Source organism: Eriocheir sinensis, unplaced genomic scaffold (genome assembly GCF_024679095.1).
Source record: "Eriocheir sinensis breed Jianghai 21 unplaced genomic scaffold, ASM2467909v1 Scaffold100, whole genome shotgun sequence".
Classification (NCBI taxonomy): domain Eukaryota; kingdom Metazoa; phylum Arthropoda; class Malacostraca; order Decapoda; family Varunidae; genus Eriocheir; species Eriocheir sinensis.
The window spans coordinates 390,021-404,935 of NW_026110297.1; the positions used below are offsets into that span (position 1 = coordinate 390,021).

The 14,915-nt window shown below is 44.4% G+C and overlaps 1 protein-coding gene and 1 long non-coding RNA gene across 13 annotated transcripts in view; one reads left to right on the forward strand and one right to left on the reverse strand.

The window, feature by feature from the left end:
• Positions 1–6,260, forward strand: LOC126988891 (uncharacterized). The gene is made up of 6 exons (XR_007742629.1): positions 1–69; positions 651–832; positions 2,078–2,158; positions 4,079–4,198; positions 4,760–5,019; positions 6,116–6,260. It is a non-coding gene; the product is annotated as an uncharacterized LOC126988891 (long non-coding RNA).
• LOC126988890 (tetra-peptide repeat homeobox protein 1-like) overlaps positions 6,171–14,915 on the reverse strand; it is a 22,743-nt gene continuing 13,998 nt past the window's right edge. For 7 of the 12 annotated variants that reach the window (XR_007742620.1, XR_007742621.1, XR_007742628.1 and 4 more), the window contains 2 exons: positions 13,383–14,696; positions 10,195–10,343 (listed from right to left, as the gene is read on the reverse strand). Coding sequence is in view for 4 of the 12 variants with exons in the window: in XM_050847276.1 (XP_050703233.1) it covers positions 9,026–9,161; positions 13,383–13,873 (627 nt within the window). In the remaining 8 variants the exon portion in view is untranslated. Of the gene's footprint in view, positions 6,311–8,326; positions 9,162–10,019; positions 10,344–11,779; positions 11,920–13,382; positions 14,697–14,915 lie in introns of those variants that run through there. The other 5 variants (XR_007742623.1, XM_050847276.1, XM_050847279.1 and 2 more) reach the window with 5 other exon arrangements.

Below are 14,915 nucleotides of genomic sequence, written 5' to 3' on the forward strand. Positions count from 1 at the left end.
CAGTGCATCCAGCGGGTGTGGGAGGTGCTGGGGCGTGCCGGGGTGCTGGGGTGAGGCCAGCGGCTGCAGGTGGGTGGTGGAGGCACTGTCTGTATGATGTGTGTGTTCATGTTTATGTCACTGCTCCGTCGTTCACTGTTCAGTTGTTTACTTCTCCTTGTTCGCCTTGCTTAGTATGAGTCTCCCTTCACACCTGCACTGGCTAACACCTGTATAGCCACCCATAGTAAAGCATAGAGGGTATGCAGCTCTCTCTATTCCTTGGACCTGCTTTATAAACTTGATGCAGTGTCAGCCAGTAGGATCAGTTGGGTTGAGTTGAGGCAAAGAAGTTGTTCTCATCGTTGGAATTAGAACTGAGGAAGGAGAGAGAGAGAGAGAGAGAGAGAGAGAGAGAGAGAGAGAGAGAGAGAGAGAGAGAGAGAGAGAGAGAGAGAGAGAGATATATATATATATATATATATATATATATATATATATATATATATATATATATGATGCAAAACAGATTCTGGATAAAGGAAGGAGAGATGGGAGAGAGTAAATGAGAAATAGAGAGATTTATAGATGATGTCAAAGAGATATTGATAAAGAAAGAGTCTAATCCTAATCTAACCCTTTTCTCCCTCCCTCTATCCATCCTTGCACAGCCTCGGTGGCCCAGCATGAGGAGGTGGAGCTCATGCACAGCCAGGAACACGTGGCCTTCATGTTCAGCCTCCAGGCCCAGCGAGAGGAGGAGCTGCAGACCCTTCAGGAGAACTACAAGTCTGTCTACCTCCGCCCCGCCACCAACGTCTGTGCCCTGCTCTCGGCTGGCTCACTGCTGCAGGTACGAGGGGGAGAAAGAAGTACCATAAGTGCATGTAGGAGAGAGTAATGTTGTGTTCACATTGGTAGAGAAAGAAGGAGGAGGAGGAGGAAGTGTGTGAGACAGGAGATGAAAAGGAATGGCATTGAGTCACTCCTCTAGTCTCTGCTCATGGTTGGGTCTTTAGATTGGAGGAGGAGGAGGAGGAAGGAAAAGGAGGAGAGAAAATTATAGTAAAAGCCTGTAATAGAAAATAATGCTGTATTCAAATTGGAGGAAGAAGAGGATAAGGAGGAGGAGGAGAAAGAGGGAGAGGGAAGGAAGAGGAGAAAGGAAACAATGGAAGAGAGGGAGGGAACATAAGAACATAAGAACGCAGGAGTCTACAAGAGGCCGGTAGGCCTGTACGAGGCAGCTCCTTTGACCCTAAGCTCCCATGTATCTAACCCCACCTAATATCACTGTCCATGAATTTATCTGGTCTATTTTTTAATGTGACAATTGTATTGGCACTCACCACATGACTGCTAAGCCTATTCCACTCATCCACCACCCTGTTAGTAAACCAATTTTTGCCTATGTCCCTGTTGAATCTGAATTTATCCAGTTTAAACCCATTACTTCGTGTCCTACCCGGTTCTCTTACCAACAAAACCTTATGAATGTCTCCCTTATTAAAGCCCTTCATCCATTTATAAACCTCGATCATGTCTCCACGCACCTTTCGCCTTTCTAGAGAATGCAAGTTTAACTGTTTGAGTCTTTCCTCGTATGGCAAGTTTCTCAACCCCTGAATCATCTTAGTCATCCTCCTCTGCACCGATTCTAACATTTTGATATCCATTCTATAGTAGGGTGACCAGAACTGAACCGCATAGTCAAGATGAGGTCTAACTAATGCTAAATATAGTTTGAGGAAGACTTCGGGGCTTCTGTTGCTTACGCTCCTTATGTTGCTTACGCAAGGCAAAGAGGAAGAGGGAGAGAGAGAGGGGGTTGAGAGGGAAAGAAAAGGAAGCAGGGAGGAAGGGAGAAGGAGGCAAAGAAAGGGAGAGGAAGGAGGGGAAAGGAGAGTTAAGGGAAGGGAGGGAGTGAAGGAGATGTGAGGGAGGTTATTAACATTAGGAAATGCCTTTGTACTGCAGTGGACCAATAATAATGGCTGAGGAGGAGGAGGAGAAGGAAGAGGGAGGGATGTACACCTTTCATAGGAAGCTCAGTCACAGCAAACAGGAGTCACTGAGGAGCTCTGTGCCTTGTCTTCAGAGGCCGTGGTGCTGAGTGAGTCTCCGAGGCTGTGTCTGGTGTGTGACGAGCAGGTGGAGCAACACGCAGCCTTACGGAAGGGTAAGTGCACTACACACTAAGGTGTTTTTTCATTCACAGACAAAACATAATGAAGATAGTCTAAGTACTCTGATGTACCTGAGGCAGCTCTTGGTACCTCCCAGGACTTTCTCTGCCTCTGTGGTGGATAGTGGAGTGTTTCCCATGTGGTATTAGTGTGCTGGATATCCCTTCACTGGTAGCCTGGTAACATACACTCCCAGGACTTTCTCTGCCTCTGTGGTGGATAGTGGAGTGTTTCCCATTTGGTATTAGTGTGCTGGATATCCCTTCACTGTTAGCCTGGTAACATACACTCCCAGGTCTTTCTCTGCCTCTGTGGTGGATAGTGGAGTGTTTCCCATGTGGTATTGGTGTGCTAGATATCCCCTCCCAGGGTGCAGGACTTTACATTTTTCTTCATTGCATTGTAGCAGACATTTTCGTTCCACTCCTGTAGCTTGGTGAGGTCTGTCTTCTGGCTGGAAATCTGCAGCCAAGGGGTTAACAAGTGTGGGACCAAGTTTCCCTTGACCCTTTTTTGGAATTACTTTTACACAGACATTGTTGCAGCTTGAGAATGCTGCTCACTGGTCGCTTGCTTCATGTCCTACTCTCTGACCCTCACCGGACCTGCCTTTGACGTGAGAGCTCTTCATGTCCAAATACTATGCCTAGATAGATAGATAGAGAGACAGATAGATAGTGTGATAGGTAGGTACTCCCAGTTATCTCCTGACATTTGCTGTATTACCTTTCATGAATTGATAAGTTTATCTGTACTGTGTTCATTGACCTGGTAGTGAAGATGTCAGATGGAGTATTTCAATGCTGCATCTTTTAAGGTTAATCAGATGATGACAACTATGAGCCAGGTGCCCAGAGTTTGTTTTTTCCCAAATAAATGAACAGCTATTTCGAGAGAGGTTGTTTCCCTCAACAGACAGGAACCATTCAGGAAAAGGGAGAGAAGGAAGAGGGAGAGGAAAGAAATGCAATGCAGTTTGCTGACTGTGAGACAAACAGAATAAATGGACATAACAACAGCATCAGCAAGGTTGTGTTAAAGGGAGGTAAAGTAGATAGAGTCCGTCCTTTCTCCCCCCAAAAATACATAGACACATTACATGGACCAGGAACAATTTTGGCACAATATTTTACTTATCCATAATTGCCTAAGTGGCCAAAAGAGAGATCAGTTTCAGAAGGAGAGGTGTCTTGATTGTTCTAAATACCTATTCAAACACATGCTAACCAACTTGAAATAGTGCTCCAGCCCTCACTTGGAAAGAAAGAAAGGAAGGAAGGAAAAGGAGGCCTGGAAAGATGGTAGGAAGGAGGAGGAGAAAGAGGAATAATTAAATGGAGAAAGAAGGGAAGAGTCCAAGGAAATTTAAGGAAAGAAGGAATGATAAAAAGGAAACTAGGCTGGCAGAGAGAGAGAGAGAGAGAGAGAGAGAGAGAGAGAGAGAGAGAGAGAGAGAGAGAGAGAGAGAGAGAGAGAGAGAGAGAGAGAGAGAGAGAGAGAGAGAGAGAGAGAGAGAGAGAGAGAGAGAGAGAGAGAGAGAAACCCTTGATTCAGCTATTTTGCCATCCTGTGTCTTTCCTCCCAGCTACAAATCAGAAAATTAACCCTCGAGTGCTAAGTCCTCTGAGTATTTTTCTCCCTACACTGGTGCCGAAGTATTGCATTTTCATTCATTCACAATTACCTGACACTTTTTTCTTTTCCTGTTATGATTCCCAGTGATCAGTGTCTAGATCCACACGGCTCTGTCCAGCACATGAAGGTTCACCCTGCTATCCAAGCTCCCAATGCAAGAATCAGTTATGGTCCTCAGCTTTGGTATTTCATCGTCCAGTGTCCTTCCTCCCAGCCACAGTTCAGGAGGAAGAAGTCGTGTTTACTAAAGCCACAGTGTTTTTCTTGTGTTGTTTCAGAGTGGCATGGGTGACGCAGAGGCTTTCACTCAGGTGGTGCTGCCCGTGGCCTACCAGTTCAACCCACAGCTGGTCCTGGTCACTGCCAGCCTTGATGCTGGTGCGGGGACCCACTTGGAGGTTGGTGGATGGTGTCACTATCTGTATGACTACCTGCTGCTGCCTCTTTCTCTTTTTCTGTCACTATCTCTTCAGTTCAGTTCAGTTCTCTCTCCATAATTATATTTTCAGTTCATGGTCGGGAGTTTTGGCTTCATAACAGCACTCCCTGGTGCACTCCTTCACTGTTTGGGTTTCTTGTTTTCCTCTCTTTATTCCTTTAGTGTTCTTTCTTATCCAAAATTTCTCTGTTGTTCTTTTTGCTTTTTTTATTTATTTATTTATTTATTTTTATCTGCCTTAATAACACATCTTCAGGGGCTGCCATGTGTATGCAATGAAGCATTTTGTAGTCTCCTTATATTGTATCCTGATGTATTGTCATCTCAGACCATTGCATTCCATAGTGAATAACTCCCTTCCTCTTCCTCACCCCCATTCCTCCCTTCATGCATCTCATACCTAAAGTAACACAGCCTAACCATTCCATTCCATATTACAGGACTCACTTCCTCTTCCTCACCCCCATTCCTCCCTTCATGCATCTCATACCTAAAGTAACAGCTTCACACACACTCCCAGGTTGCTGCGTGAGTCCCGATTGCTTTGAACATATGATGGCCCTTCTGTCTGGCCTGGCCAAGGGCCGCATAGTTCTGGCACTGGAGGGCGGCTTCAGCCTCAACACCATCAGCTACTGCATGACGCTGTGTGCCAAGGCTTTGCTGGGGGATCCGCTGCCCCCCCTTGAGCCCCAGCTGGTGCCCAACAAGAGTGCCGTGCAGACCATCAATGACGTCATCCGTACCCACAGCCGCTACTGGCTGGCGCTCTGCTTCACGGTGAGTGTGGGGGTCTTTAATCCAACCACTGCAATTGGCACGGATTTGTCCTTCACTGGTAGCCCGGTAACATACAGTCCCAGGTCTTTCTCTGCCTCTGTGGTGATAGTGGAGTGTTTCCCATGTGGTATTGGTGTGCTGGATATCCCCTCCCAAGGTGCAGGACTTCACATTTTTGTTCAGTGAATTGTAGCAGACACTTTTTGTTCCATTGCTGTAGCTTGGTGAGGTCTTCTTGTAAGAAATCCACAGTCAAGGGGTTAAGGGGCAGGACTGGTGAAAGTTATCCCTCATGTCCTGCTGGTGTGTTCTGTGCCTGGTAGTGTTGTCAGTACATAATATAGAAAGCTGCCTCATTTCCAGAACTATATATTGGACATGTATTAGTTAGATCTCTCAAAACATTTCTTCAGTTCTCAGTGGCTATAGATATTGTTGTTGTCAGACAGTAAGAAGAAAAACACATTATCCTCTCTATGTTTTGCAGTCTTTTCTTGTGGTTTGAGTCCTTGTGGTGCCTGACCCTGGGCAAGGTTACTTTCTTTACTGCCCTCACACTGCTCCTTGCCTCCCTGGAGCAGAGTCAGGGAGAGGTTGTCTACATCTACCATCACTATAATAGCCTTGGTGATTAGTAGAAGGAGATAATAGAAGGAATAGAAGGTTTATTTTTTATCTGTATTATTTTTTTTTCATAATATCTCTTCTTCCTTCTCCTCCTCCTCTCTCTCATTCTTCCTCCCTCTCTCTTCCTTTCTTCCTCCCTTTCCCTCTCCTCTCTTCCTTCATTACATTCTTCACCCATTCCTCCTCCTCTCCTCTCCCCTCCAGGATTTGTACCTCCTCCTCCAAATCTCTCCTTATGTTAGAATCGCTTCTCTTTCCTTCCCTCCCTCCTCTCCTCCTTCTCCCTCTCCCTTCTTTATCCACCTTTCCCCTTCTCTTTCTCTCCACCACTCTTTACTTCTCTTTCTCTTCTCTCTCCTCCCTCACTCTATCTCCCTAGGTCCACTCTGTTCTCTCTCCTTCCCTCCATGCCTCCCTCTTCCTCCTCCTCTTCTAGATTTGGATAGTAATATGTTTTAATGTATTGCAGAAAGAAGCAGCAGAAGAAGAAAAGAAGAGAAGGAAGAGGAGGAGAGGGTATATGTGTGTGTGTGTGTGTGTTATATGGACAGAATTTAAACTGATTTCTTTCAATATATATTTTATTATTATTATTGAAAGAAACTTCTCTTCTTCACTTCCTCCTTCTTCTTCTTCTCTTTCTTCTTCATCTTTTGTTGGGGTTCTGATAGGAAGAGAAATAATAAAAATAATGAGAAAGAATTAGCTCTATAGAGAAAGAGGGGGGGGACCCATATATGTGTCTGTGGGGGTCATCCTGTGGATCCTGAGAGAGAGAGAGAGAGAGAGAGAGAGCACAGCCTTCTGTCTCTTTCTCTTCCTTCTCCTTATTCTTTCTCTCTTTTCTACTACTACTACTACTACATTTCCTCAGTAGTTAGTTAGTCAGTCAATCAGTGTGTGTGTATCTCAATCTCAGAAGTGCCTCCATCTGTCCCTGCTCTGGCACTCTTGCTCTTCAATTCCTCTTCTTCTATCTCCTCCTCCTCCTCCTCCTCTTCTCACTTTCCCTGACAGTCCCTCCCTCAAGCCTTCCCTCATACACTTTCTTCACAAACCCATTCTCATCACGTGTCCAAACCATCTGGGCGCAGCACACTCCACTTCTTTCGCTGCCACACCCACACCAAACCACTCGTACACGGTTCATTCTGCCTCGTCCTGACACACCACACACACCTCTTGTATAACACCTTTCCACTGCATGTATATCCCCTTGCTCTGCTGCGTGTTATGTACAGTACTTGGCTAAAGCTGTTTCTTGATCCCCTCTTGGCCTCCGTGCTCACACTTCTTCCCTTCCTAACTCTGCCCTTCGCTGCTCTCTTCCTGACCTCACCTCCCTGTGGATCTGGCCGCCCTAAACTCATCTATATTCCTGCACTATTCACTTCTGCTCTCCCTCCCACGTTCCCATTCATTGCAGTTTATTTATCTCCTCATTCCCTCTCACTAGCACTCCATCTCTTGCTACAATTGTCACTTTTCTCCCCTATTTATCTCCCATTTATCCTGGTTGTGTGTGTGTGTGTGTGTGTGTGTGTTCCTCCTGTAATAATAAAATAATGTAGGAATGCTCAATAAAAATAAATTAAAAATATATATTACTATTATTATTATCATTGTTATTATCATTAGACCCAAGAAGGAGGAAGAGGGATAGAGAGAAGGGAAAGGAAGGAGGAGGAGGAGGAGGGAGGGAGAGGAAGGAGGCGAGAGGAAGGAGGCAAGGGAAAGGGAGGGGGAGAAGAGAAGGAAGGAGAGGAAGGAAGAATATTGTGAGAGGAAGGAAGAGAAGAAGAAAGAAGGAAGGGAAGAGAAGAAGAGAAAGAAAGGAAGGGAAAGATGTGAGAAAGGAGGAGAGATGGAGGAGGAGGTCATAATCTATCTTCCTCTGCACCGTGAACCTAAAAGAACACTCCTTATGACCTGACTGACCTCCTTTTTGGCCTTTGGGAGCAGCTGATGTGAAGGGCAAATGCTTCCGACCTTAGGAGGGAGATGAAAGGGAGGAGAAGAACTGGAGAGGAGGAGATAAAATGGAGAAGTGGAGGAAAAGGGGGAAAACCAGCGGCAAAAAGACATGAAATAATGACAAGAAATATTAAGGAAAGAGAAAAACAAAGGTAAAGAGGAAAAATAACAGGTTAGGGAAAGAAAACAAAGAAAGTAACATAAAAAAGTTAAGGAAAGAAAAACTGAAAAAAAACAAGAATATTAAGTAGAGGAAATAAAGAAAAGGACACTGGCCGAATCGCTCCCCCAGCCGCCCCTGAGGCCTTAACACACACACACACACAAACACACACACAGTAATTCCCTAAACAGACCCCACATTTACAGGGCCAATGCGACATGTTTTCAGCCCCCAAACAGCCCCTTCCAAGCCCTCTAGTGTGCCCAGACCTTCCTGTAGAGGCCAGGGCAGCTCAACAGACTCTAGCCCCAGCCCAGGGACGGGTTTTAATAACACTAACAGACGTATTTTGAAAACAATGACAGTCACCAAGAACCTGTATAGTGGACAGGAGAAGGAGGAGGAGAGAGGAGGGAATGAAGGGAGAAGAGGAGGAGGAGCAGAGAAAGAAAGAATGAAAGAGGAGGAGAAGGAAGAAATGATGATGAAAAGATGGAAGAAAAGAAAGAAAAAAGGGAAAAAAATGAAGAAAAAAGAAATTGTGTGCTATTTTTTACCTTTGTTCCTAAGTCTTCTTCCTCTTCTTCTTCTTCTTCTTCACCTCATTCCATGGAAGAAGTTAAGTTGAATTAGTATTCGTATACTAAAAATAAGAAAACTGTGTGTCCCTGCCTCCCTGATACGTTCCCTGCCTTCTAGCACTATAGTTCTGCCGCCTCGTCCAGCCTCCCTGTTATATGTTTAAGGCTGAGATTTTTCTCTCTTTTTTACTACTCCCGGTCCCACACGTCCTCTGCGTGTATTGAAACACACAAGACATTAATTAAGACAAGGATAGGGTTTTGTCGGCTGCCCGGGATTGAACCCGTGACCAGCGTGACGGGAGAGCCACTACCTTACCAGTCGGCCAAAGAGGTACCCCGCTGGCTGAGTGGGTTATGGGAGGCTTGCCCGTCAGGCCTAGTCGCTGCACTACATATGCATTAAAACAACACTGAAAACAATTACAATTATGAAGAAAAGAATGGAATTGACGGCATTCCCTCATCACATCTTAATTCTCCCTTTCAATGCCTCCCTCATGTATTCCCTCCCTCTTCACACTGTAACAGGCAAGTGACAAGGGCCAGGAGGAGGAGGAATTAGTGATAAGGGAAGGCATGCCTGACACCACAAAACCTCAAAACTGCCAACTCTTTGAATAAGCTGAAAAATTAAAATACTGGAGCCTACATTATTCCCTCACCTCCTCTCCATCTCCTGGTTCCTTCCGTCCAGGAGAGAGCAGCGGAGTTCCTTGAGCAGGCCCTTCCACTTGTAAACCTGGGACTTCTTGGACGTGAGGCATCTTGGACAGCTCTGTGGTGAGGTGCTCAGGCTGGGGAGGAGGAGAAATGTGTAGGGAATGTGTTGGGGGAGGGAGGGGAGAGGGGAAGGGAGGAGGGTAAGGAGGAGAGAAGAGAAGTTAGCAAGATTTTACTGTATATTAACCAGACATGGAGCGATTACTTATGTTATGTAATTAATTACGATTATGATTACTTCATATTTTCACGATTACGATTACAATTACAATAAATTAGGTGTAATCAATTACGATTACTATTACATGATGTATTAATCGTGATTACAATCATGATCACAGGAAGGACTGAAAGGTGAACTTGCAAATTTCACACATGTACCATGCTGAATATTTAATTGGTTGAATTACTACAGATATTTAGAGTACACACTTGCTGTATGAGAAACTATTAACTAAACTTTGATAATGTAATCACAAAAGTAATCACGATTACAGTTGTACTTTTATAATGTATTCGATTATGATTACGATTACTTAAAAAAATAAGAGGGTAATCGATTAAGATTACTTGAAAAACTGTAAACGATTGTAATTGATTACGATTACTTGAAAAACTGTAAACGATTGTAATTGATTACGATTACTTGAAAAACTGTAAACGATTGTAATTGATTACGATTACTTGAAAAACTGTAAACGATTGTAATTGATTACAATTACTTGAAAAACTGTAAACAATTGTAATTGATTACGATTACTTGAAAAACTGTAAACAATTGTAAATGATTACGATTACTTGAAAAACTGTAAACAATTGTAAATGATTACGATTACCCCATGTCTGATATGAACATGATTCATGACGCAGCATGACTAAGGTAAAGAAGAAAAGGATATATTAATTAACATGATTCATAACGCAGCATGACTAAGGTAAAGAAGAAAAGGATATATTAATTAACATGATTCATAACACAGCATGACTAAGGTAAAGAAGAAAAGGATATATTAATTAACATGATTCATAACGCAGCATGACTAAGGTAAAGAGGAAGAAGAAGAAGAAGAAGAAGAGGAACAAGACCAGGAGCATTATCCAGGGTCTGTGTAAAGCCTTTCTCTAAGCCCGCCCTGCACGCGGAGTTGTTGGTTGTGGCGCCACACGTCTCAGAGCCGGAGGGCTTCCTGGCCCGCCGCTGCCCCTCCATCTCCGGGGCCAGGCTCTGGAGCTTCTTCTCAGCCTACTGGAGGGATCTGAGGGGAGGAAAAAGGAAATCAATCAAAGTTCTTCCTCACTAAAGATGTCACTTAATATGAACTAAATACTGGCAGCCTCTTTGCTATTTTTTGCCTTCATTAAATTCCTGGAGGGTCTGAGAGGAGGAAAAAGGAGTATGAGTAACAGCAAAGGCACAGCTCTGCCTCACCATAAGATGTCATTTACAACAACTACAAACACTGCGGCCAGCTTCCTAACTATTTCTGGCCTTTGTTGAATGATTCCTGGAGGGTCTGGGAGGAGGGAGAGGAGAAGGGGCAGAGGGAAAGGAGGAAAGAAGGAACAGGAGAGAAGGAGGAAAGAAGGGAAGGAGTGGCAAAATCACAGCTCTTCCTCACCAATAGATGTCATTTATACCAACTAAAAAATGCTGGCAGGTTCCTAGCTATTTCTTGCCCCTGACATATTTCTGATGCTGGCAGGTTCCTAACTATTTCTTGACCCTGACATATTTCTGATGCTGGCAGGTTCCTAACTATTTCTTGACCCTGACATATTTCTGATGCTGGCAGGTTCCTAACTATTTCTTGACCCTGACATATTTCTGATGCTGGCAGGTTCCTAACTATTTCTCTGATGCTGGCAGGTTCCTAACTATTTCTTGCCCCTGACATATTTCTGATGCTGGCAGGTTCCTAACTATTTCTTGCCCCTGACATATTTCTGATGCTGGCAGGTTCCCAACTATTTCTTGACCCTGACATATTTCTGAAGTGTTCTGAGGGGAGGAAAAAGGTGACAGGAGCACTGGAGAAAGTGAAGCTCTTCCTTACTAAAAGATGTTGATTAATAATAACAAAAAAAAATCATTGGCAGCTTCTATGTTATTTCCTGCCTCTGTTAAATTGGTAAGGAGGAGGAAGAAAGTGGTGTGTGTGTGTGTGTGTGTGTGTGTGTGTGTGTGTGTGTGTGTGGCTGGAGGGAGGCAGCTATTAGCAAGTTCAGAACAGCAGTGACTATGAAATTAAGGCATAGAAGATAGGAATTAAAGAAGAATGAGTGTGATGGCAGTGACTTAGAGAGGACTGAGTGAAGCAAATGGCAGTCAGGACAAAATGCAGAAATAAGGAAGGACAAGTATTTCAGAGTTTACCAGGGAAAGGGATGTAAAAAAGTGATGATTTTGGTTAACTCAGGCATTAGGAAGTTAAATAGCAGAGGAATGAGCTTGAGCAGAAAGCCTTGGCACTGCACTGCAGGAAGGAAGGAAGCATCTGTCAGCAAGTTCTGAACAGCAGTGACTATGAAATGATGGCACAGAAGACAGCACAGGAAGGGAAGAATTTGAGTGTGGTGACAAGGACTTAGGAAGATGATTTAGGGCAGATTGTAAATGCTTCATGTGGAAGAGTGCAGCAGCTGAGTATTATAAAGGATAGGGAAAAGTTGCGTGAAAGGCTGCGTCAAGTTGGCAGACGATGAAGTTAAGGTCCATATTGTCAAACTCCTCACAGGCTTGCTCCATCTATTTCAAAAGGCTCTCGCAGAGGTTGTTGGGGTCTCCATGGGCGGTTTCCTGAGCCTGGCGGTAGTTTTGCATGGCTTCTGTGCCTTGAAGGAGAAAACACCCAAGACAACCCAGTTACTCTTCCCTGTGGGCTTGGGAAATAGGCGCAGTGGGAGCCTGATACATTTAGGAAGACAGGGACACAGAGATACAGACAAACAGAGATGCAGGGTGGTGCTGCTGATAGTTTCACACGGCTTTTGCACCCTGAACGGGAAAACACCACCCAGGAAAACACAGTTAGCCTTCTCTGTGGCCTTGGGGAATAGTAACAGTGGGAGCCTGATATGCTTAGGACCATAGGCTGACTTACAGCGCCTTATTTTGGGTGTTGATGACATAGAATATATATAGATATATATATATATATATATATATATATATATATATATATATATATATATATATATATATATATATATATATATATATATATCTCTCTCTCTCTCTCTCTCTCTCTCTCTCTCTCTCTCTCTCTCTCTCTCTCTCTCTCTCTCTCTCTCTCTCTCACACACACACACACACACACACACACACACACACAATTACACTGGAGTGAAAAACAGTATGCACATGGAGGAGGAAGAGGAGGAGGAAGAGGAGGTGAAAAATTGATAATATGAACTCCAAAAATATATCATCCATGTAAAAGTTAATCTAAATTCAGCCTTTAAAAATTGTAACAATTCTGCCATACATCAATGCACTCGTGTTATATTAAGTGTTCTCTTCACAGTGTCCTCATGATCTCAGGCTGTGTGGTGGACCGTCCCTTCCTGAGTGGACAATAGTCGTGTGGCAGGCTGGGCCAAGGTGCCAGAAGAAGACATTAAGTTTTTGAGAGATGGGATGAGAAGTTTTCAGGTAAGAACTTGAGATAAGGACAGAGCAAGGGTGTTTGCTGTAGAGGAGAGGGCACAGCTGCATGTCACCACAGAATAAACTTGACAAGGGAATGCTTTGCCTGGGATTCTTACACACTACTGACCCTCACACACCAGCTATTTCTTAAGGCAAAGAGAGAGGTAAAATGCATTCTCAGGAGTGGTTATTAGAGTTCATGGCACAGAAGCCTTGTCAAACTACCACCAGGGTCACAAAACTACCCACGGGAAGGCCCACAACTCCTATAAAAGTCACGTCACGTGTGTGTTTGGGCGCTGGAATCTCTAAATAACGTGGCCCATTGCCCGTTCAGAATAGATGGCATCACTGTAAACACTCGCCTGCCCTGCGCCATGACGGGCTCGGGCTGACCACCAGGCCCCTAAAGAAAGCCTACCAGCTGTGGGCCAGGATGTAAAAAAAAAAGAAAAATAAATAAATAAATAAATAAAATAATAATAATAATAATAATAATAATAATAATAATAATAATAATAATAATAATAATAATAATAATAATAATAATAATAATAATAATAATAATAATAATAATAATAATAATAAAAATACAAAATAAATAGATAAATTGATAAATTAATAAATAAATTCCAGCAGCACTGACCTGCGGTGGAGTGCCACATGTTGATGCAGTGGGAGCACACGTGGCCCGTCCAGTGGCCCCCGTAGTGGTCCGTCCAGTGGCCCCCGTAGTGGTCCGTCCAGTGGCCCCCGTAGTGGTCCGTCCAGTGGCCCCCGTAGTGGTCCGTCCAGTGGCCCCCGTAGTGGTCCATCCAGTGGCCCCCGTAGTGGTCCGTCCAGTGGCCCCCGTAGTAGTCCGTCCAGTGGCCCCCGTAGTGGTCCGTCCAGTGGCCCCCGTAGTGGTCCGTCCAGTGGCCCCCGTAGTGGTCCGTCCAGTGGCCCCCGTAGTGGTCTGTCCAGTGGCCCCCGTAGTGGTCCGTCCAGTGGCCCCCGTAGTGGTCCGTCCAGTGGCCCCCGTAGTGGTCTGTCCAGTGGCCCCCATCGATGCCCTGGCCGGGGAAGGACGAGTGGGAAGTCATGAACGGCCGCCTGGCTCCCACACCCTGCAGGGCTCTGGCAACAAGTAATGGCCATATTGATAGTAATAATAAATAAGTATTGATATCTTATAAATAAGAGGACTGGTGGGCACTCCTGAACTTGGTAGCTGCATGCCTCAACCCCTACCGTCCATACACTGGCTCATCCCTATGCTGCCCTAATCCCTTATGCAAGAGTCAGCCAGCCAGCATCTTCATTCTTTCATCCCTCTGGCTGGTAAATTTCTACTTTGGCTCATCCTTATCCCTTATGCAAGAGTCAACCAGGCAGCATCTTTATTCTTTCATGCCTTTTAAAAGCATGTAAACTCTGAAAAAACAGCCTTGCCTTCCTTCATCTGTATCTGTACAAGACCTTCAACTCTGGCTCATCCCTATGCTATCCTAATCCCTTATGCAAGGGTCAACCAGCATCTTCATTCTTTCATCCCTTTGGCTGGTAAACTCTGAAAGAAAAACAGCCTTCCTTCATTTGTATTTCCTCTTGCCTATGACTTGGGTATATCATTAATACACTGTAACGATAATAAATGCACACCACAATCTTATTGCAAGCACATCACTAATGTACTGTGCCCATACTGAATGCACACCACAAACCTACTGTCAGCATATCCCTCCCTGCACCTAAAACTCTGAGCATCATAGACTTATGCATTGGTGGCACTCGTCTCTGACAGTCCGTAAAGGTTGTGGAGGTTGTAGTGGAGTCCGATGTAGTGCCTTGCCGACATGCAGACCGTGTGGCAGAAGAGAGAGTCTCTGACCACTGGCAGCAGGAAGGGCGGATGCTCCAAGTTGTTCTGGTGACAGCCGTGGTGACTCCTGGACCAGAGGTTTGAGGGTTCATTCATGTCCTGAGAGAGAGAGGAAACACTTGAAACACTTTAATATGCCTAAACACATCACTGAAAAGTTTTGTATTAATTATTTACATAAGCATCCCATAGGAAGCAAAGCTTTTGGGGCAAAACAGGATATGTAGATAAGGCAGGTAACGTAAAACAAGTAAATACTAAAGGAAAGCCTGCAGCTCCGCAACCAACCTAGTGCCTAGGCATGTGAAAAGTATGTAT